Source organism: Acipenser ruthenus, chromosome 6, assembly GCF_902713425.1.
Source record: "Acipenser ruthenus chromosome 6, fAciRut3.2 maternal haplotype, whole genome shotgun sequence".
Classification (NCBI taxonomy): Eukaryota; Metazoa; Chordata; class Actinopteri; order Acipenseriformes; family Acipenseridae; genus Acipenser; species Acipenser ruthenus.
In genome coordinates, this window is record NC_081194.1 from 15,619,042 (window position 1) to 15,640,966 (window position 21,925).

The 21,925-nt window shown below is 39.5% G+C and overlaps 1 protein-coding gene across 1 annotated transcript in view; it reads left to right on the forward strand.

Moving 5' to 3' along the window:
• mrps5 (mitochondrial ribosomal protein S5) overlaps window positions 1-21,925 on the forward strand; it is a 53,806-nt gene that overhangs the window by 28,844 nt on the left and 3,037 nt on the right. Inside the window, exons 5-9 of the mRNA XM_034017413.3 lie at window positions 812-846; window positions 17,839-17,929; window positions 19,547-19,593; window positions 19,727-19,784; window positions 20,795-20,857. Of these exons, the coding sequence (XP_033873304.1) occupies window positions 812-846; window positions 17,839-17,929; window positions 19,547-19,593; window positions 19,727-19,784; window positions 20,795-20,857 (294 nt within the window). The remainder of the gene's footprint in view (window positions 1-811; window positions 847-17,838; window positions 17,930-19,546; window positions 19,594-19,726; window positions 19,785-20,794; window positions 20,858-21,925) is intronic.

Sequence of the window (21,925 nt, forward strand, 5' to 3'; positions counted from 1 at the left end):
AAGACAAAATAAATACATGACCCCACATTCCTATTGGACATACGAGAGAGGGGCTGTCCCATTACAAAACACGTCTTGTTTGGTTACCACCCTGACCTCCGGCAATCCGTTGTAAAATAAGGGTTGGACTTGTAAAATCTATAGATCAGGGTTATTATTATTATTATTATTATTATTATTATTATTATTATTAGTAGTAGTAGTAGTAGTAGTAGTTGTAGTAGTAGTAATTGTACAGCTGTAGTCGTAGTATTTATTTATTTTTCTTCGTGGTACCAGTAGTAGTAGACGGATTTGAAGCCTGATACATCTCCAGCTGGACAATAGTAGTATAGTTGAACTGATGTTTTCAACAAAATTTTCGGAAATCTCCCCTGAACCAAATGAGAATTTCTAATGTTGTTTTTTTTTTATTTTTATTTTTTTAAAATTAAGATTACAGCTATATATTGAAAATGTGTCTGTCTGGTTTTTTTTGACCTGCTGTCCTAGATTGGAGTAAAATATTAGTGTCAATGTACAATTTGCTTTTTTATTTAATTATTTATTTATATTTTGTTTTTCACAATACATACCCATGTCTTCATGATACAGTAAATTGGGTTTTAATAGGGTACATTTCACAATTGATGGATGGCATTACCAGATAGTTACAGAACAATAAAGCGCTGCTGTAGTTCTGGATATATATATATATCTCAAACCTTTAGTCCGTAATAGTTGGCTGTTGCATGATTAATGTTGAATAGATCCTAAAGACTTACTTAATGCCAGATTGCCATATTAACACATCTCTTAACTTATTTTACAGAAACCTATGAAGATTTTGACTCTCGGGTGATCGAGGTAAGATCTGCCATTTTCTGGATATTTTAAAGCACTGTACATTATATTTTGCTCAGCGTTTCATTTAACTATTTCATGCAAGCGGCCAAGGTAGTGTCACTGATCTGTTTTAGTCCTGTCAGTGCTGTGCTACAGTACATTTGGAGCCTTATCTGTTTAAGCGACATCAGTATTTCAAATAGATCCACCAGTTTTTAGTGACTTTGAAGAGGACAAGACGTGTAAGAGAAATGATTGTCATGGGAAGCTTGTTTATGTATGTATGTATGTATGTATGTATGTATGTATGTATGTATTTTTAATCAATATTGTTTTGTGGAAAGTCTCTGTAGTGGTAAGCCGTTTGGCTGTGGTCTGATAAGATCAAATGGAGAGCCTAAATGAACTCTGTCACCAAGAAGGCCTAAAGCATTCCACCCTGTAGCTTACAAAAACAGCTTATTTCTAAATATGGTTATCAGGTAGCCTTTGTACCGTCACAGTTGTTCAAATTAACTTTTTTCATGTACTTTATGGGGATGACATTAATTCAGCCCTGGGTCTCCATAAGAAAGCAGCAGGCTATAACGACTGCTCTAGCCTCTCCACATCTCCAGCCATGTAAAGTGCCCAATTATCCTGCATGACATTTCTAACAGATACAAACTGATTAAACCCTAATTAGATTCCATGGCTTGCACAGCATTTTGAGTTTATTTCTGGATACTTGTGGCGTAGCCCAGGGGCTGAGTTACCCATTTGTCATTAATTGTGCACTGCTTAGTAGTTGTCAGTTGTGTATGACAGTCTGTATGGACTACTGCTCGAGTCAAGAGCCAGTGATAAATTGGATCCTTTTATCTCTACTGTAACAGAGTGCTAGTCTTTGAGCACGAACTGTAACAAATGTGATCAGCGATTCAAAGGTTTGTAGTGCATTCGGAAAACAGATTGCTATGAGTCTCTCTTAAAAGGTGTTCTTAATGATGAACTTGACTGATGTTGAGTCGTCTCCAAAGTGCAGTTTACATTGTAACATGTACCCTTGTTCCATAAGGCCATTCCTAATTATCCAGTGTTTGTGCATTATAGGAAAATATGCCGTATTGCCTGTATTTATTACTTCCCTTTCTGCAAAAACAGCAAATGATAAGCCTGAGAGAGCTTTGGGGGTTATTTTCTGAAAAATGCTATTTCGTGTTCTGAACACCTGAAGAGACGTAGGAGGCTGTGTGGTCCAGTGGTTAAAGAAATGGGCTTGTAACCAGGAGGTCCCCGGTTCAAATCCCACCTCAGCCACTGACTCATTGTGTGACCCTGAGCAAGTCACTTCACCTCCTTGTGCTCCGTCTTTCGGGTGAGACGTAATTGTAAGTGACTCTGCAGCTGATGCATAGTTCACACACCTTAGTCTCTAAGTCGCCTTGGATAAAGGCGTCTGCTAAAGAAACAAATAATAATAATAATGCAGTTTGTTGGCTAGGAATTTAATAGGTTAAATACACTGTAATGCCATGGTCTCCATTAAAACCTACATTGGCAAAGCCATCATAGGCTTACATGCAATATCTATAAAAAAAAGATAGATTCATCATTTGCCATATAATCATATATTTAATTGTAAACATTGCAAATGGAATGAGCAAAGGAAATTGCATGAAATAACCAAGGCTATTCATAACACTATTATTATTATTATTATTATTTATTTCTTAGCAAACCCCAAGGCCAGGTAATTTATTGCCACTTAAAAAGCCATTTACCTGGTTTGTTTGTTTTAATGTTGATACATCTGCACTATGCAGTATCAGCTGGCTGTACTTTATCTCCACCCAGTGTAATCTTGGAAAAATGTCAATTTTCACTACATTTTGAAATTATGTGAATTAATAAATGCTACTTATAATTACTGTATAACACCATGCTTGCGAGATATTTTTCTTCAGATGATTGTTTTAGTGTAATTTGAATCAAAGATTGCTCCCTTTGTCTCACTGCTGTCTGGCTTTGTGTTCTTGTCTGTACTGTCATTTTATAAGTGAAAATGTGTTTCTCAAAGGGCAGAGAAGTTATCACTCGCCTACTGCAAATAAGTCATTTGTGTTGCTCAATGTGTTCTTTTATAATGACGGTAGATTTTTTTGGTTTTAGTTTGACTGTTTTTATTTAATTAAACCCAGATTCATAACGTTTTGATAAATAAGTTCCCTAAAATGTATTTGTAAAGATTGTGGTTTCTATCTTGATTGTAATCCATATGGTAGAATTTGAACTGCAGTAAATGCATAAAGTAATTCATGTATGGAACTGTGGCAAAGTGCCCCGCCCCTGTGTGCATTTGTGTGTTCTGTGTATGTATGTATGCGTGCGTATGTTAATGTTGGTGTATAGATTGGTACACGGGATATAAACGGGTCTGTGTTTCACGTGTGTTTAAAGTGTATAATTATATTTAGGCACGAGGATGGCACATCACTTCACGTGCAGATAAAATGTGTATAATGTGTGGCACGGGGTTGCACGTAATGAATTCACGTGCTGGGATTCAAGTGAGTAATTAATTAGTAATTGAATCCCAGCACAACAGTATATATAGACGCACATTTCTTGCACTCAGGGTTGGTGTTCAGTGAGTGGAGAACGGGATTGGAGACGGAGGTAATAATAATAAGAAGAATAGTTAAGTGTTTTCACTCACCGTGTTTGTTCGTCTGTCTGTCCTGCACCGTCTGTTTAGTGTTTAGTCGTTTTGTATGTCTATTTATTTTGGCTATAGTGCCGTGTCCAGTGTTTTTGTCTGTTCCAACCTTTTATTTTCTGTTCTGTTTATTAAATGCTGAACGCGATCACGCGTTCAGCCTCACCAAAACCCCATCTCTCTGTCGTTTGTGTTCCTGTTTCTGGTCTGACGCCACCCACTCCGGCCGTCTTTGTGACACGTGGTGTCCTGCGTGGGATCGACAGCGCCTCCAGGACTCAGGCCAGAGCAGGAACCGCATTTTTTTGAAAAAAAAAAAAAAATGTTGGATTACAAAAAAAAAATATATATAAATAAATAAAATGGGATGGAAGGAGGATAAAGAGGTGAAGGACAGGGAGGAGGAGTGCCGCCTAAGGGCCAGACATCCACGGCGATCTAACAAGCCAACGCCGGGGTGCCTCCTCTGCGACCAGGATCATCTGTTCGCCAACTGTCCCTTCCGCAGTTATGAGGAGGAGCCTGAGAGTCCACAGCCCAAGTGGGAGGAGCCTGAGCGTCCACAGCCCAAGTGGGAGGAGCCTGAGCGTCCACAGCCCAAGTGGGAGGAGCCTGAGCGTCCACAGCCCAAGTGGGAGGAGCCTGAGCGTCCACAGCCCAAGTGGGAGGAGCCTGAGCGTCCACAGCCCAAGTGGGAGGAGCCTGAGCGTCCACAGCCCAAGTGGGAGGAGCCTGAGCGTCCACAGCCCAAGTGGGAGGAGCCTGAGCATCCACAGCCCGAGTGGGAGGAGCCCGAGCGTCCTACGCCTGAGTGGGAGGAGCCCGAGCGTCCTACGCCTGAGTGGGAGGAGCCCGAGCATCCTACGCCTGAGTGGGAGGAGCCCGAATGTCCTACGCCTGAGTGGGAGGAGCCCGAACGTCCTACGCCTGAGTGGGAGGAGCCCGAACGTCCTACGCCTGAGTGGGGGGAGCCCGAACGTCCACAGCCCAAGAGGGGGGAGTCGGTGCGTCCACAGCCCAAAAGGGAGGAGTCGGTGCGTCCATAGCCCAAAAGGGAGGAGTCGGTGCGTCCACAGCCCAAAAGGGAGGAGTCGGTGCGTCCACAGCCCAAAGAGAGGAAAGTTGGGGCTTCCATAACCCTAGGAACCAAGCTGCCAGCAGAGGGAGAATGCCTGCTGGTCCCACCTCCACCAGCAGAGGAAGAATGCCTGCTGGTTTCCCCTTCCGAGGCAGAGCCGCACCAGTCCCCTGCAAGAGAGGCAGAGCAGCACCAGTCCCCTGAAAAAGGGGGAGACGACATGCTGCTCCCACCTCCGTCGCCAGGAGACTACACGCTGCTCCCACCTTCACCGGCAGGAGCAGAGCAGCCGGAGCTGTCTCTGCCTCCGCCACCTCCACCGGCAGGAGCAGAGCAGCAGGAGCTGCCTCTGCCTCCGCCACCTCCACCGGCAGGAGCAGAGCAGCAGGAGCTGCCGCTGCCTCCGCCATGTCCACCAGCAGAGGGTGAATGCCTGCTGGGTCCCTGTCGACCAGCAGAGGGTGAATGCCTGCTGGTATCACTTCCCCCACCAGCAGAGGATGAATGCCTGCTGGTATCACTTCCCCCACCAGCAGAGGATGAATGCCTGCTGGTATCACTTTCCCCACCATCACGAGGAGAGGAGCGGGAGCTGCCTCTGCCTCCATCACCATCAGGGGGAGAGAAGCAGGAGCTGCCTCTCCCTTCACCAGAAAGACCAGGGCGTGAAGCTGGCGGCCCTCCGCAGCCCTTGCATAGGCTGCTGAGGGAAGCATGGGTAAGAATCGCCTGGTCGCAGAGGCCGAGAAGAGGGCCAACACCCGCATCCCGGCTGGTCCTGACTCCCTGCCACGCTTCACCCTCGCCTGGGGCTGCCAGCCGTGCCGCATTGCTTGGGGCTGCTAGTTGCTCCGCATCGCAGCAGGAAGTACTGTGGCCGGAACCCCACCAAGGGGAGTTGTCGGCCACGAAGAAAGTGGGGGAGGTCAGGAGACCTGCTCCCACTGCAGCAGTTTCGCTGCCGGAGATCGTGGGGGAGGTCCGGAGACCTGCTCCCACTGCAGCAGTTTCGCTGCCGGAGATCGTGGGGGAGGTCCGGAGACCTGCTCCCACTGCAGCAGTTTCGCTGCCGGAGATCGTGGGGGAGGTCCGGAGACCTGCTCCCACTGCAGCAGTTTCGCTGCCGGAGATCGTGGGGGAGGTCCGGAGACGTGCTCCCACTGCAGCTTCTTCGCTGCCGGCAGTACTGTGGTCGGAGCCCCACCAAAGGGAGCTACCGGCTACAAAGAAGGGGGACGAGGTCTGGAGACCACTTTCCCCAGCAGCAGTTTCGCTGCAGGAGTTCTTGTGGCCGGAGCCCCACAGGAGGGAGCTGCCGGCTACGAAGAAGGGGGAGGTCGGGGGACCACCTGCCCCCGCAGCTTTTTCGCTGCAGGACGGGACCAACAGGCTGTCAGCCGTGCCACTACCGGCAGGGGAGCTGACAGCATTTCCAGCCATGGGCCCACTGAAGCCTCCCTTCCCAGCCCGAGACTTTGGCCTGGACTGCTGGGTATTTAAGGGGGGAGGTGGCCGTTGAGGCCATGTGTGCTGCGCACAAGGGGGGGTATATGTGGCAAAGTGCCCCGCCCCTGTGTGCATTTGTGTGTTCTGTGTATGTATGTATGCGTGCGTATGTTAATGTTGGTGTATAGATTGGTACACGGGATATAAACGGGTCTGTGTTTCACGTGTGTTTAAAGTGTATAATTATATTTAGGCACGAGGATGGCACATCACTTCACGTGCAGATAAAATGTGTATAATGTGTGGCACGGGGTTGCACGTAATGAATTCACGTGCTGGGATTCAAGTGAGTAATTAATTAGTAATTGAATCCCAGCACAACAGTATATATAGACGCACATTTCTTGCACTCAGGGTTGGTGTTCAGTGAGTGGAGAACGGGATTGGAGACGGAGGTAATAATAATAAGAAGAAGAATAGTTAAGTGTTTTCACTCACCGTGTTTGTTCGTCTGTCTGTCCTGCACCGTCTGTTTAGTGTTTAGTCGTTTTGTATGTCTATTTATTTTGGCTATAGTGCCGTGTCCAGTGTTTTTGTCTGTTCCAACCTTTTATTTTCTGTTCTGTTTATTAAATGCTGAACGCGATCACGCGTTCAGCCTCACCAAAACCCCATCTCTCTGTCGTTTGTGTTCCTGTTTCTGGTCTGACGCCACCCACTCCGGCCGTCTTTGTGACAGGAACAAATTTTTTTGGTTTGCTATGAAATCTAACTGGCTAATTTTAAAGAGTTTGTTTCTTACTAAGAAAAAAACATGAAAGAATGTCATAAGCATGCAAAGTAGAATAATATGAAGATGTTGACAGAAAAATGTCAACAGCTTTATAAAAAATAAAGCATTCAAAAGGCTGACCACATACATAATTGTCAGTTTTTAAATAGGTGTACGAGTATGGCCTTAACACCATTGTTTAATTAACACTGAATCAGTATTTTTGGAAATGCAAACACCTATCCAGTCTCCACCAGTAGTTCAAAGTAAAGTGAATAAGGGAATTGCAAGCCTGTGCTACTGTAGGTTTCTTAATAGAGGCAGCAGTGCTGCAGATTGAGTGCCGCTGTAGCTTCACAGTGCCATTGCCTCTGCGTGCCCTGTGGGGGCCTTTGTGCTAGAAATTAATTGGCACCTGTGTAAGCCTGGGTGAACAACAGTGGTGTTGGTGTCAGATAACCAGTGGACTTTACTTGAGGTGTACAGTGTCTTCTGTCATTCTTTAGGGAATACTTCTCTAGCCAAGATTTTACCAAGATAGTGGTTTTTATTAAAATTAATGAAGTTCACTTACTTGTAGTTTAATCTTTTAGCACATGTACTGTAGTTGAATGTACCTGTCACATGTGTGTTTGTTTGTTTGTTTGTTTGTTTGTTTGTTTGTTTAATGTAACTGTTTTTACCAGTATAGTTATACTCACTAACACTGAGTGTCTCATTTTCAGTGAGGTACCAGGAGTATAATTAGAGTAGAACTCTCTAAGATTCTCTAAGCCAAATTAAATGGTTTGGTAGCTTGGTGTTTATAAGCACTGTTAACATATTACAAGAAAGCTTACAATTTGTGGTAATAATGTGACTGGAAAAGTTACTAGTAGAGAAGTAATTCTATTACCACTTCTTGGCTAAATAAAAGATCACAGAGTGAGGATGTTTCTGGGAGCTTCAGAATTAAAATTGTCAGATGTAGCATATACATCCTGGATTCGCTTGTCCAAACACTAATTCAGCCCGTCCTTGTTGCATTGCAGATTCACTGCTTGGGGCAGCTTATCGATGTTGTTTCACATTCCATCAGCGGCTGCCGTTTGTCATCCCTCTAGTTTGAAAGAGAAGAAAATGCATTCCCTTTATATACGAGTAAAGCCAAACCTTCTCAGAAGAATCAATCTTGATTTCATTAGATATTTCCCCTAGCCCCTTCCTCTTCAGCCATACACTTATATATAAAAAAACAGGTTTTTGAATTACTTCATATTTCATATCGAACCACCCTGCTCCCCCCGCCCCCCACCCCACCCCCCACCACCACCAAAAAAAAATTATGTAGGACAATTTGGTCAAGTGAAAAATAAGATTCTTAACCAAGAAATGCTCACTTGTTTGTTGCCTCATAGTACTGAATATTAAGGAGCTATGTGACATTCACGCTTTGATGCAAGGTCAGGTTGTGTTGGCAGAAAATCCCTTTGTGTAAGAACTGTTTGCATCCCTGCAATAAAAGTGCAAGTCTCAATAAGACACATAACAAATAAATAAAAAGTAAAAGAAAATTACATTAAAATAAAGCCCAGCCGACATGAGAGAACCTGCTTCTTCAAATGATTCAGGAAACATTCTGCCTATACATCAAAAAAGCAAGGTTAAGGCATTGGGAAGGGATGGTAATTTTAAACACTGTTTTTTAATACCAGTGAGTAATAAGTCTTGTTCAGGGTGACCAGCACTGAGATTGAATGAATCATTACTCCCTGTTGAACTGAGCCCTTGCAGTGCTACAGTAATACAGGTGTAAAACAACATTGTTGTGTAAAGAATTAAAACCAGCAGTAATTTGTTTGCTGCACCAATGTGGTTAAAACAGTTTTGTTTTGTTTCATTTTAAAATATCTAGAAAAAATAAATGAATAATTCAGCAGCAATATGTTGGGTTTTTTTTCCCCAGCAATTAGCCTTTGTCTAATTCTAAAGGCAAAGAGAGTATTTCCACTGGCGTAAGGATACATTAAATAAAGTGAATCTGAAGTATACAAAAATCAGTTGTTGAGGTATTTTTCATGCCCTTCGTAGGTTCTGCCCCCACATACGGACATGGCCTGTCAGCGTGCCTATCAACAAGTGCTTTATTTTTTTTTCTTCTAATTGATCATACACCAGGATGTTTTTTTGAACATCTTTCCTCATGTATGTTGGGCTTAAGAATCAATTGCTCTTTTGAATGTATTGTTATAATGATCTTTAATGTATATTATTATCTGGGATTGTATATTGTTTCTAGTCTCTGATTGGTTGGGGTAACATACTGTGTGTTCCGGACTGAACCCTAAATGTAACTCATATGTGTGGTTTAAAAATATTTGCATGGAAACTTCTTGAATGATGTGGAATAATTATAGTGCAGATAGCCTCCTTCATTGAAACCTGGAACCAGTTTCTCCAGTGACCTTAACACTGTACAACTGTATTGGAATTAACTCAAGTAAGCAGAATGGGATTTTTCAACACCCAAGTGATAGGGCAGCATCAAATATCTTGGTTAAAATTAAATTTTCATTGTGTGTTTTGTTGTTCGTTTGTTTATTTATGATGTTTGCAATCATGCATTCCCTTTTTGATATAGTGTGATCAGGTGCTTTTTGATATAGTGTGATCGGGTGCTTTTTGATATAGTGTGATCGGGTGCTTTTTGATATAGTATGATCAGGTGCTTTTTGATATAGTGTGATCGGGTGCTTTTTGATATAGTGTGATCGGGTGCTTTTTGATATAGTTTGATCGGGTGCTTTTTGATATAGTATTGATCGGGTGCTTTTTGATATAGTGTGATCGGGTGCTTTTTGATATAGTGTGATCGGGTGCTTTTTGATATAGTGTGATCGGGTGCTTTTTGATATAGTGTGATCGGGTGCTTTTTGATATAGTGTGATCGGGTGCTTTTTGATATAGTGTGATCGGGTGCTTTTTGATATAGTTTGATCGGGTGCTTTTTGATATAGTATTGATCGGGTGCTTTTTGATATAGTATTGATCGGGTGCTTTTTGATATAGTGTGATCGGGTGCTTTTTGATATAGTGTGATCGGGTGCTTTTTGATATAGTGTGATCGGGTGCTTTTTGATATAGTGTGATCAGGTGCTTTTTGATATAGTATTGATCAGGTGCTTTTTTATATAGTTTGATCGGGTGCTTTTTGATATAGTGTGATCGGGTGCTTTTTGATATAGTGTGATCGGGTGCTTTTTGATGTAGTTTGATCGGGTGCTTTTTGATATAGTTTGATCGGGTGCTTTTTGATATAGTTTGATCAGGTGCTTTTTTATATAGTTTGATCGGGTGCTTTTTGATATAGTGTGATCGGGTGCTTTTTGATATAGTATTGATCAGGTGCTTTTTTATATAGTTTGATCGGGTGCTTTTTGATATAGTGTGATCGGGTGCTTTGGCCATGTTCCATAGCAGTTCTTCAGTTCTGGTTGACAGATTCACCAGAGACATATTTAACAAGGGCAAGTGTCCGTATAGCAGCAAAAGCCAGTGCCATTTAGTACATATTGTAGCTACTGTCTAGCAGGTAACTAAATGGTGCTGGCTGTTATACAGACGTTTTGGTGGTTCTACCCTGTGGCATATGTCCGTGGTAAAAGGGAATCTGGAAACTTAAACTGAAGAGCTCTTCCTGAACAGATGAAAACACCTTATTGCATGTACTATATAAAAAGGTGAATAAATCACAATATATGAGTTATTTATAAACACTCCTATCATTACAAATATCATAAAATGGAAAGATGACGGTGAAAAAAATATATAGGCCTATATATGAAAATGTAGTTTGATGCTGCATGGTCTTTAAATGCCTAAAAAAATAATGTACAAGAATGTGCAAGAATGCCTTATAAAATATTTACTCAACATGTGAAGCTTGCCTGTCTGGACCAGGATAGTCTGATTTAGTAAATTTTAAATTTACCCAGACCAGACCAGGAAGCTGACACAGAGACACAGACAGGCAGGGTTGAAAGCGCTGGTGCGCCATTTGTATTCACACAAAAATAAATCAAAAGATTGTACAAAACACTGCTCACAGAGCAAAATAAAAGGTTGCACAAAAACCAAAGCACCAAACATATACTGTACTGGTCTGCCCAGCACGAGTAGCAATTGCCTTTACTTTCTGTTTCATTTTAGATTTTTTTTCAGCTCGCTCACTTTCCTCCTTCCAAACACCCATCCCGACCAGCAACACACCCCTCTAATTATACGTAGGGATTTTCTTCTGCCCTGCCACACTGCAATATTTATTCCTGCCATTTGCAGAGATTTCCTTTAGTTTTTAACCTTTGCTTATTAGAAGATTGAAACAAACCAGTGTTTTAATCAAGTTTGCTCACCAAAAACGACATTACCTGTGGGCCCGATCACAGTCTAGCTTGATAAAGAACTCTGTGATTTCAACCCTCCTGGTTCCGACCTTGTCATCATCTGTTTATAACCACAACCTGACAGCCTTTCATCCTTACACAATAATTTATTACATATCAAAAATTGAAGCGATAATAGGTTTAGATACAAACTAGTAAGTCATCCCATCTTGATTAAGCCACGGAACCTCAATTTGAACTCCTGAAGAATCGGGAGCTCTCAGATATCATACTGTATCGTCAAATATAGTGAGTGGTACTTTTGTTGAAGCGGTTTATAAAAGACAAATAGTACAGTGATGAAAATAAACTATTCCCCTAGATGAATTTAAAACTTAATGTGTATCAGCCAAATTACATCAGCATCTGCAGGAGCACAGATACACATGCAGCTGGAAACTAGATTTGGCTGAATCCATACAAATGAGATTTATGACTTTGTTTATCAGTGAATTCCAAAAATGTAAACGCAGCAACAAAACATACATTTCATGTTTACCATGTTATGTCTTAGTGTTGCCATTTTTTATTTATGTATTTATTGATTTGTGTATATATTTGGCCATGTGGCAAAGTTATCACTCCTTATTGTGCTGCTTCTGTATTGGCTTGACAGTTACCACAATATACAGAAATAATCATAAAAATAATGTCATTTCAAATTACTGTATGTGTCAACATGCCATATTTCGTGCAACTATATCTTTTGGCATGAATTTGTATCATACTTCTATTTGTAAATAAAAAAAGGATAAGCTCTGATAATGAAAACCAAACGACCTTCACCAAGGACAGCTTCCATTAAACACATTTAAATACAAAACTAAATATTTAGTGTTTGCTGTTAGTGTTAGCAAGTGATTACCTGACATGTTTTTACTGTTTGGATGCAAATAAATATAGGATGTCAACCTGGAAATGACACTAAAAAGGAATGTCTCTCAATTTTTTTGTGTGCCCTGGAACTGTGCATTGTAATATTTCTACTTGTATTGATTCGAAAGACTTTCAGTAGCATAAACAATAGTGATAATGACTTCAACATACAAGAAACTTCCCCTTTACAATACATAAAGAAATTAAACATTCGATCATATGATTTATGTTCTTCAAACATATCCTTGCATAAATAAGGACATATCCATTTTTTATGTCCAGAGACTGTCAGAAAACAAATACTGGTTTCCTTAATCCTAAAGTCAAAGCAACTGAGCAAGTCTCTGCCAGGTCCCTGTTATGCCATCAGTATAACTCACAGCACTGAGCTCCGGAGCTAATGGCCTGCAGAGGCAAAGGTGTCTGGAAGGCAACGACATTGGCATACTCAAGGTCAGCATGCTGTAGTCCTCTCTGAACATATATGCTTACAGTGCATAAAGCCACAGTGCAATTATCATTCATGTCCATCTGTGCAATCTTGATTAAACATGGACTTTTGGCATTTCTAGTCGGGGTCTTTGAGTGTCCCGGGAAACCTTAAGATGCCCAAAGAAGGCTTACTTGTGTGCGCACTCGCTGCAGGAAGAGAAACCAAGGTCCATTGTTGTGTTATTTTGAATATTTATTTGCATTTGTGATGGAGAGCCACTTGGAATTAGACTAATAAAAAAAGAACCAGAGCTGGCCAGCTTCCCGCATAACACAGTGTGGTATTGACATCTCATGTGTTTGGTCTTATATTTACACATTTGTATTTAGGTTATATGCTTTTAGTCTGACACACTCCTAACATTGTATAATGTTAAACAGTTTAAAGACATAAACAACATCTTGATTGGGGAACTTCTTAGACATTTAAGGATGTAAAGCAAACATGTACATACAGTAACATTCTTTATCTACCCTATATTTTAATCGGTAGGAAAACCATTGAGGAAATCAATTTGGTGCTTGGCGTCCTTTTAACCTGTTAAGTACCACTATCTCTTTTATCTCATTAGACAATTAGCTTCTTTTTAGAAGTATTTACTTTTGAGAAGATTTATAATAGTAAGTTAACAGGTTCTTGTCATAATACTGCATAGATGGGTACCTTAGGATTTTAAAGTTGTCAAACCACTAACTTACAAATCTTTGGTAACGTATGCCAGATATATGCTTGAAATCTAGATCTAAACTCGCAGTTCCCAGTGTTTTTCATATCCTCCTCCGATATAGTTCATTCACTTCCACTAGATATGCTCCAAGCTGTTTGAACGCCTTGGTTTAACCTTCCTGGAGAACATTTGTAGACAAGTCTGGTTACTCTTGCTGCAACATCAAGCATGTCCCCCCCACACCTGCTCTTTCCTTCTGTCTTCCAAGTTCCTGCAGGGTTTCGACGAATGTTTGATCGTTGTCATGCTCTGGTATTAATCCTTGCTTGACTAATCAACTGCTGTGCAAATGGCAGGCAGTGTCTCTGCATGAATAGTGTGATCGACCTGTTTGCAAGTGCTCAGGTAGGGAATGCGGTCCGTTTTTAAGGAGTTTGCTTCATTCTTAGTCCACCAATACATTTAAAGAGTATATAGTAAAATAATGTACTATTGTAGTGGTAACAGCTGCTAATTAATGATTCCACCTAAAGCAAAGCACGTCTCTTTTTAAACAATGTAGGGTATATTTGGAATGGAATAAAAGGGCAGGTGTTAGAACATTAAGAATGTGGTCACAACAGGGGTGTTAAACTAAAGTTTCTTAATAAAGTACAATAACTCTGACAGTATTAGCCGAGACCACGAAACAAGCTGTCTTGGAAAGAGAAACTGGTAATTTGTTTCTCTGCAAAGCAGATAGCCAGTGGGCTTTTAAAGGAATAAGACTCATAAAGTTATATTAAAACAGGAAAAAGGTGACTGCTGTTAACTCCTATTAGCAGATGCACAGCAGTTAACATAGATTATCGGTCAGCATTTTTTAAATGATTAAAGCATCTGATATGGAAGATCAGAAACTCAGTAATGACACTGCATCAAATAATGTAAATTAATCAATGTTATAAATCTTAGCATTTGTGCAGTTTTGAAAGAAACACAGCAGATATGTATTTTTATTAGGTTCTCAGTTTCCTTGCGTTACTTCCAGGAAGGTTTTACTGTTTCATTTCCTAGGTTTATTTTCACCTTAGAAGTGTCTTTGAGATCAGTGTATCTTTCTGACTGTATATCAGTCAATAGGGAAAGCAGCCAGCGGGTTAATTGCAGGAAAGAAGGCGTTGAAGGGTTACCGGAAAACAAATCTTGCAAACAAAGATTTCTTTAACCTAGTGTAGTGCCAGATATCATGTTTAAAATGTTTTTGTTTTTTTTAAAGTGTGTTTCTTTCTAAACTTCACATTTGAGATGTACATACCGAATGGAAATGTACAACAGGAAAAATGTATAGAATTAATTTGTTGGCTACATCCACTTTAAGTTTGTGGTGGAACACATCACAGGAATGAAGGCAATTCCACTGTAACATACAGTATCTGAAATTACTTTGAATCAAAATTGGTGGGTAGTGGGTGGTGTGCTCTGACAAAAATGGAATGCTTTGAGGTGTATCGCGTATATTGCATGGGCAAATCTTGTAATCTACTCTTGCTATGACTTCCAACCAAAATTACTTTTTATTTGTATTTATTTATTTATTTATCTCCCTGGAATAATGATATCTAAAGCAGTCTGAACAGATGGCTTCTGGTGGATGTTACACAACTGGTTTTAAGTGGCAGTCTCTCTTTGTCACAGCGGTTTCCAGGAAGGAAAAGATTGAAGGTGCTTTCAACAGTAAATGTGTTTAATAATGTGAATGCTAGTACTTGAAGCTAGCGTAAAGTTTCGGCATTAAACCTTCCAAGACCCTCTTTAGAGAACCCTACTGATCATCAGCCTGGGAGTATTGGTCTAATAGTAGCAGAGAATGTTCACACATTTGGCTCGGAGCATTTAATCAATATGTCGTACAGTATCGTTCCACTGCACTTCAATATTCAGAGTCCCAACAGAGCACTTAAACTTAAGGAGAATAGGACCGTTTTCATGAGGGAGGGGGGGTGGGTGGGGGCTCCACTCGCTCAGGTATCTGACCTGCACTGATTAGGTGTGTGCATGTTGGTGACCCTGGAACAGTGTCTGATCTGCTGTCTGTGAACGCCCTGTTACTCCGGTTCCACCACCTTCAGCTGGTTATGCATCTTGTATAGTATGTAGTTAACTTTGTGGTTTCCTGTGATGCCCCTAAGAATTCGAAAAGGCATATGAAATAGAAAAAAAAAGACAGTTCTTTGTATTCGCATGTAAAGTGAAGAGAGGAGATCACACTCCCTAATCAATAAGGAATACTGATAACCGGATTGTTTAGCACAAAGTGGTTTATTTCCTTTTTTTTTTTTTTTTTTACAGGGGAATCTTGTTTTTCAAGTAACTTCCAATGCAGAAATCTAGCCTGCAAAAGTAGCCTACATATTTATGGTTAAAAAAGAAGTTGCCTTATTAATTGTAATTGTATTTAAAATAGTACTTCGTCATATGATGAAACTGAACCAGATGTTAGTGACAGTAAATGAAAATTAGAATTTAATTCTACTTGCTGTATAGTAAATGGTTATGTATTTTCTGTTTCTGTGGACAACCCCTTTGTAACGAATCATTAAGCTGATGTGTTTGAGTTATACAACAGCAAAATAATGTTGGGAGGTGACATCTGTTTAATTTAATTTCGTAGAATAGGAGGCCTTGGCAGCTGGTATGAAAACTGCCACAGCAGGTTATTGGCAGGCTTAAAAAGGCTTCACATGGTTTAAAGGTAGATGTGATGGGTTTAAATTGGATGGTTGACCCAACGCAAGTATATTAACATCATGTTGATCTTCTGTTTAACATCATGTAATCAAAGAAACTACAAAATGACAGGGCTGCAACAAAGGGTACATTTTGACCAGAACACATTCTCGAAGGAAGGTTCGAACCTTCAGTGGTACTAATTTGCATAATTTACTGGTGACGTCACCATAGCTATTTGTTTATATTTGATTGAAAAACCTATTTTACAGGTAAGCCATATAAATGGAATAAAACATTCACATGTAGTTTAAAAATATGTTGTATAGAACAGTAATCATGTTTTTATAATTTAAATAAAAATACACGTTTATTTACACATAATTGATGCTGCTCTGCTTGCGATATATACAGTAAGCTTGCATTGCAGCAGCTGGAGTAGACTTAGGCAAAACAAAGCTTTATTTAACAGTCACCATTCCAAGCAGGTTGTCAGTCACATTTTACTACTACTAAAAATATTAATAATAATATGAATTTACGCACATTGGTTGTGCGTCCATAATACATTAGCTGTCGCTTGCACAGTTTGCATTCAACTCAACAGATCCAATTTTTGCACGCGAGTGACATTTAATGTCTGATTTATAGTAGTCGCACATTGTCAAACAGTTTCTGTTAACAGAGGGGAAAAAAACACTGCGTGAATGCCACCTGATGAACCTTCGAAGGTTTAAAACTACCTTCGAATTCCTGGCTAGTGAACGTACCTTCGAACCTTTGAACACAGCCCTACAAAATGATATCGCAAAAGTCTACCGGAAGCCATAATAGTAGTACAGTATTTTATGTTATTTCGAAATGTCTCATTTTTAAATGTCTATTTTTCGTTATGTATATGGAAAGCTACAAAGCAGAATGTAATTTAATATGTTAACGTGCCATTATTCTGCAGGTTAGGGTGATGCAACACTTTTGGCCATAGCGGTATACTGAAGGCTATGTTTGTTTCTGGAATCGTTTTTAATAACGTATTATCAGCCCTTACTTCTGAGCTACAAGTTTAAATGAATACAGTGCGCAAGCCCAAAGAGAGTGTAATACACAAATATCAACACACACCAAACTGATGTAAAGCAACAAATGTACACATAATGCTTACTTTCAACTGACTGGACAACCTTCACATATAAATATGTAAGCTCTCGTAAATACGTATGATTCGCTTAAACACAGTGTTTTTTTGTTTTTGTTTTTCTATTAGTTACCAAATCAGCTGCAAATTATCAGTTGCATTTACTTGCATATACTACAAAGGGGGTTGCTAATGGAGGTACTGGTACTAATTTGTAAAAAAATATATATATATATATATATATATATATATATATATATATATATATATATATATATATATAACCTTTTATATAAAATGTTATAGAAATAGCACGTATTATATTTTAACTGTGTGCTGTGTGGTTAACTTTACTTTTATTAATGATTTGTAATGGATTTATCTCAATGTGGGATCTGCACTAGATCCAAAGATCAGTTCATTACTGTGTCATGACTGCCCCCTGCTGGTACAGCAGCAGATAGTAAATTCATAGACACAAAGCGGCTACAAATAGAAGATACAGTACTGCTTTCTACTGGAATGGCTAAGACAGAGTTATCGATAACTGTGTTCATCTTTTATGCATTTCTTTATTTACAAAAATGTACCTTTCAGGCTAAGATGTATAATACAAAATAAAACACATTTCTTCAGGAGCTGTGCTAGTCATACAGTGTCTGAAATATAATTAGAAGGTTTGCATGTGTATTTTAAATGAAGGTTATTTTTTTCCCAGGTGAAAAGTGTGTTTAACATGACTGCAAAGGAAGGACGAAAGAGATCCATCAGCGCTCTCGTTGCTGTTGGAAATGGAAACGGTGCTGCAGGTGAGAGAGGAAATAAATCCTACTGCTTACTTATGTCTCTGAATGGTGTTTGATTAAAAAAAAAAAAAAAACATACAGATAACTTTCAGTGGTTTGTATGTTGCCCGTCGTACAAACTACATTTATAAATACTACATTTTTCAATAACGTGGTAAACATACGGTCACCACCCGTCCCTAATTGGGCGGGACAGTCCCGAAGTGTACAGATCAAGTCCCGGTACCGGGCTTAATGCCTCCGGGACAGGATTTGTCCCGAATTCATAGACACAGTGCAATCTTACAGTTTAGCGCTACAGTCAAACCATAGCATATCTGTTTGCATTGCCTTACACTCGCTCGCCAGTTAAAACAATAAAAAATGTCTATATCCAGGCGCACCCCCAGAAACCTTTCACATGGTACACACAACTGAACCACACCGACATCTCATCTCATGCCGATAATGACTCTGCATCAACATGCTGTAAAGCGTTTCAGTCAGAGTGCTGCATTTCTATTCTTTCCTGAGTTTTTGTTTTTAAAAATGAATAAACACAACGTGCTGCCATAGAGACAGAACAGTAACTACAAAATAGTCCACAACAATAAAAGCGACAAGTAAACCCATTTGAAATACAGACTTAAAGGAAAAAGTAGCTGACAAATATTTTGTGCTGGTTCCATTTCTAATCATTTTACTCTCACAATCACTACAACTAATCATTACTACCCCCTCTCTTCGAGGGAAACAGTAAAAGAAAATATGTAAATGTACCCCAGCATAAGGAATGGCAGGTGTCCTGTTTTTGCATTTTGAAAAGGTGGTCACCCTAGGGAAACAGTTTCACGTGCTGTTCATTTGTACCATAAAGTGGATGTGCCTACATTCCCCGCAGATTAGAAGATTGAAAAATATGAACCATTACATTTTTTTTCAAATGTCTGCGCAGTCTTACAAATTGACCTTGCTGTCAATTAAACGTAATTGGTATTTTGTTTGTTTTATTTTTTTGGTGCTAATTTATTTTTCAATCAAAAGAGCAAAATGCAAAACACTTTAAAGAGCAATAGAAACTATATAGAATACATATTATGAACTAACCTGTAGCAGATTTTAAGACAAGCCTTAGGTACAGTAGGGCTCTTCATTGTCATTTCACACTTGAACAAAAATGATTGTATTTCTTGCTCTTATTGTATTACTTGAATGTATTTGTATTTGCTTGCGATTGTAAGTCGCCCTGGATAAGGGCGTCTGCTAAGAAATAAATAATAATAATAATAATAATAATTTGTTTTAATTCTGAGACGTGCACAAAATACTGAATGGGTTCTGCAATCGAACACCACCAAACCTGTTATTTGTCCAGCAGGTATTGCCACTTAATGTGATAACTATTGCATATCCCAAGGCAAACAATAGGAAAGTAAATGAGTTGTATTGAAAACAAACCTAACATCCTCCTCCAATTTTGAAGTTAAGCCTTGCATAGTCGCTCTGTGTAATTATTCATTTAACATATCTTTCATGAGGAATTTAATCAAAATGTTCTCAATCTCTATTGTGTTACAACACACCTATTGGCATTTTCTTAAATAAAAAATAAATAAATACGCATGTCTCTTGTCTCTCTAGGCTTTGCACTTGGAAAAGCAGCTGATAGAACTACAGCTCTGAGAAAAGTAAGACGTTTTTCAAACATTTGTTACAAAGTCTTAAGTGGACACAATGAATGTCAGTTTTTCTTAACCGTTTTAGCTTTTCAAGGCCTTTTTGTTTTATTAACCATTGATGCATTGTTTTATTGTTTTCCAGGCGAAGAACAGAGCTATTCATTATTTGTACTACATAGAGAGGTACCAGAACCATACTAGTAAGTAAAATAATTAAGGTGCATCATGTGCATCATTTGAGAGACCCCTTCTGCTTGCTCGGGTTTAGGAAACACTAATACCAATACTTTCCCTGGGGCCAGATGTGTTTAGAGCATGATCATTTTGTGTAGATACAGTATTGAACTCTGTAGCAGACCTGTGTACAGTTCTAGCACAGATTATCTCTGCAGACTGTTGTTATTACAGCGTACTCTAGGGAAGATAACTCCACTCAAAACAGCAGACCAGTAAATATGTCTAATATTATAATATGTATATTTATACCCATGCATATTTGCTTTTTAACTTAATATGCCAGTTAATTAGTCTTTCTATAAAGTTACCTTACTGTATAGCTTGTTAAACATAACTTGAATCAGGAGATCCACATAACTTTGGGGTAGTTCATTCAAAATGGCTAATAGGTGACACTCAGCTGAGCACTCTGTCTAGTTTAACTGGAGTGTCTTTTTAAAACGTCAGATAATGCCAGATAAAACTGTAATTTCCTTTTATCAGTGCATTATTCTCTATAGTTTGTATCATTGTAATTGAAGGAATATTATAACCATGTTCAGGCATTGCAGTTGCTTTCTTTAGGTCTTTATAAAAGAAAAACAAGCAATGTCTGAAGATCCGAAAAAGGATAAAGCTGGTATTCTCGTAGTACGTGCACATTAAAAACTTAGATCAACACAAAGTCTTTTCTGGTTTTAATAATAATGTATATAACTGCATGGTGCCTTTTGTGTTGTAATTTCAAAACCCATTCTGATTTATTGACTAAACGGTCGGTATACCAGTAAAGACTTTATTCGGTTTAAAAGTGAACTGTTTCCTAAGAGGCCGATACCCTCCAAAGTTAATCACTGATTATAGAACGTTGATGGCTTTTCTCTGGTAACAACCAACCTGCCTGACAGTATTCCAAACCCTACCATCCATTCCCCAATGTAAGATAGACCCATTTAATTGTATCTGACAGTGTTTTTTTGTTGTTTTTTTATAGTTTATCATGATATTAATTCCAAATTCAAGAGAACAACCATCAGGATGAAGAAGCAAAATAGAGGTATTACAGTTATTGGGTTAAAAACAAGCATTTCTTCTTTTAAATTTACACCAGCCTATAACCTTATTCGTTTCAGCTTTCTCCAAGAGGGATGTCAAGGCTTAGTGCCAAGTGCATAAACAAGACTAGATACTGTATCTCTCTTATTTCCTCTCAGAGGATTCTCATATTACAGAAATGACACTTGCAAAAAACTAAACATCCAAACTAATCAGTATCACTGACCCATTACAATGTCCAAGTGAGAGGAGCACTCGCACCAGCTCTATTCAGTCAGTGATTCCCATCACTGAGCGTGAACTACACTGTTAATAATAAAACATATACAGTAAAGAATGGAATTAAGTTACTGCAGAGAAGCAGCAGGCAGCCCAGCTGGATAATAAAACTCTAGTGGTGTTGGTGAGGGGGAGGGGGTCTAGAAAAGCATGGGTTCAGTGCATTCCACTGAGCTTAACAAAGCCGACTGAGCAGGATAGGTTGCTGGTAAAAGAAGTCTTTGAAAAATGACAACTGTTTGGCCTTTGCGAAAGATTTTGGGATCAAGCTCTCTCAAAGGAATTTAGCTGCATATAAATGATCCAGGCTGTCTAAAAACAGCATCCAGCTTGATGATGAACAGTGACTTAGTAAGCTGCTTGCAGCAAGATTTCACTGCAGGGTATGAATGGGGCAAGGTCTTGGGAGGGTCTGCATTGCCTCTGCATTTGTGTTCCCTAGGACCCTGTTGTAAAGAAGAGGATCCTGTTGCTAAAACTAAGTAGTGCTACTTTGATGTTGGAGCCTGTATCGATGTGTACAGCTTTATTAGAATGATTTAGGCATAATACACTGCATATGCAGATTAGTTATTTTCTGTCATGTGAAAAATGGAAGCGGATAATATGCTGTCTGCTTGAGTCACCACTGGGTTTGAGAAAGAAAAGAAAAAAAATCAATCACTGTCCTACAGGAAATATCTATTTTTAATGCGGCTGAGCAGTCAAATGTTGAACTTTGTCATATTTAAAAATCAATTAGGAATGAATGACTGTTAATGAGTTTTATGCTGCAGTTTGAATTTGATTG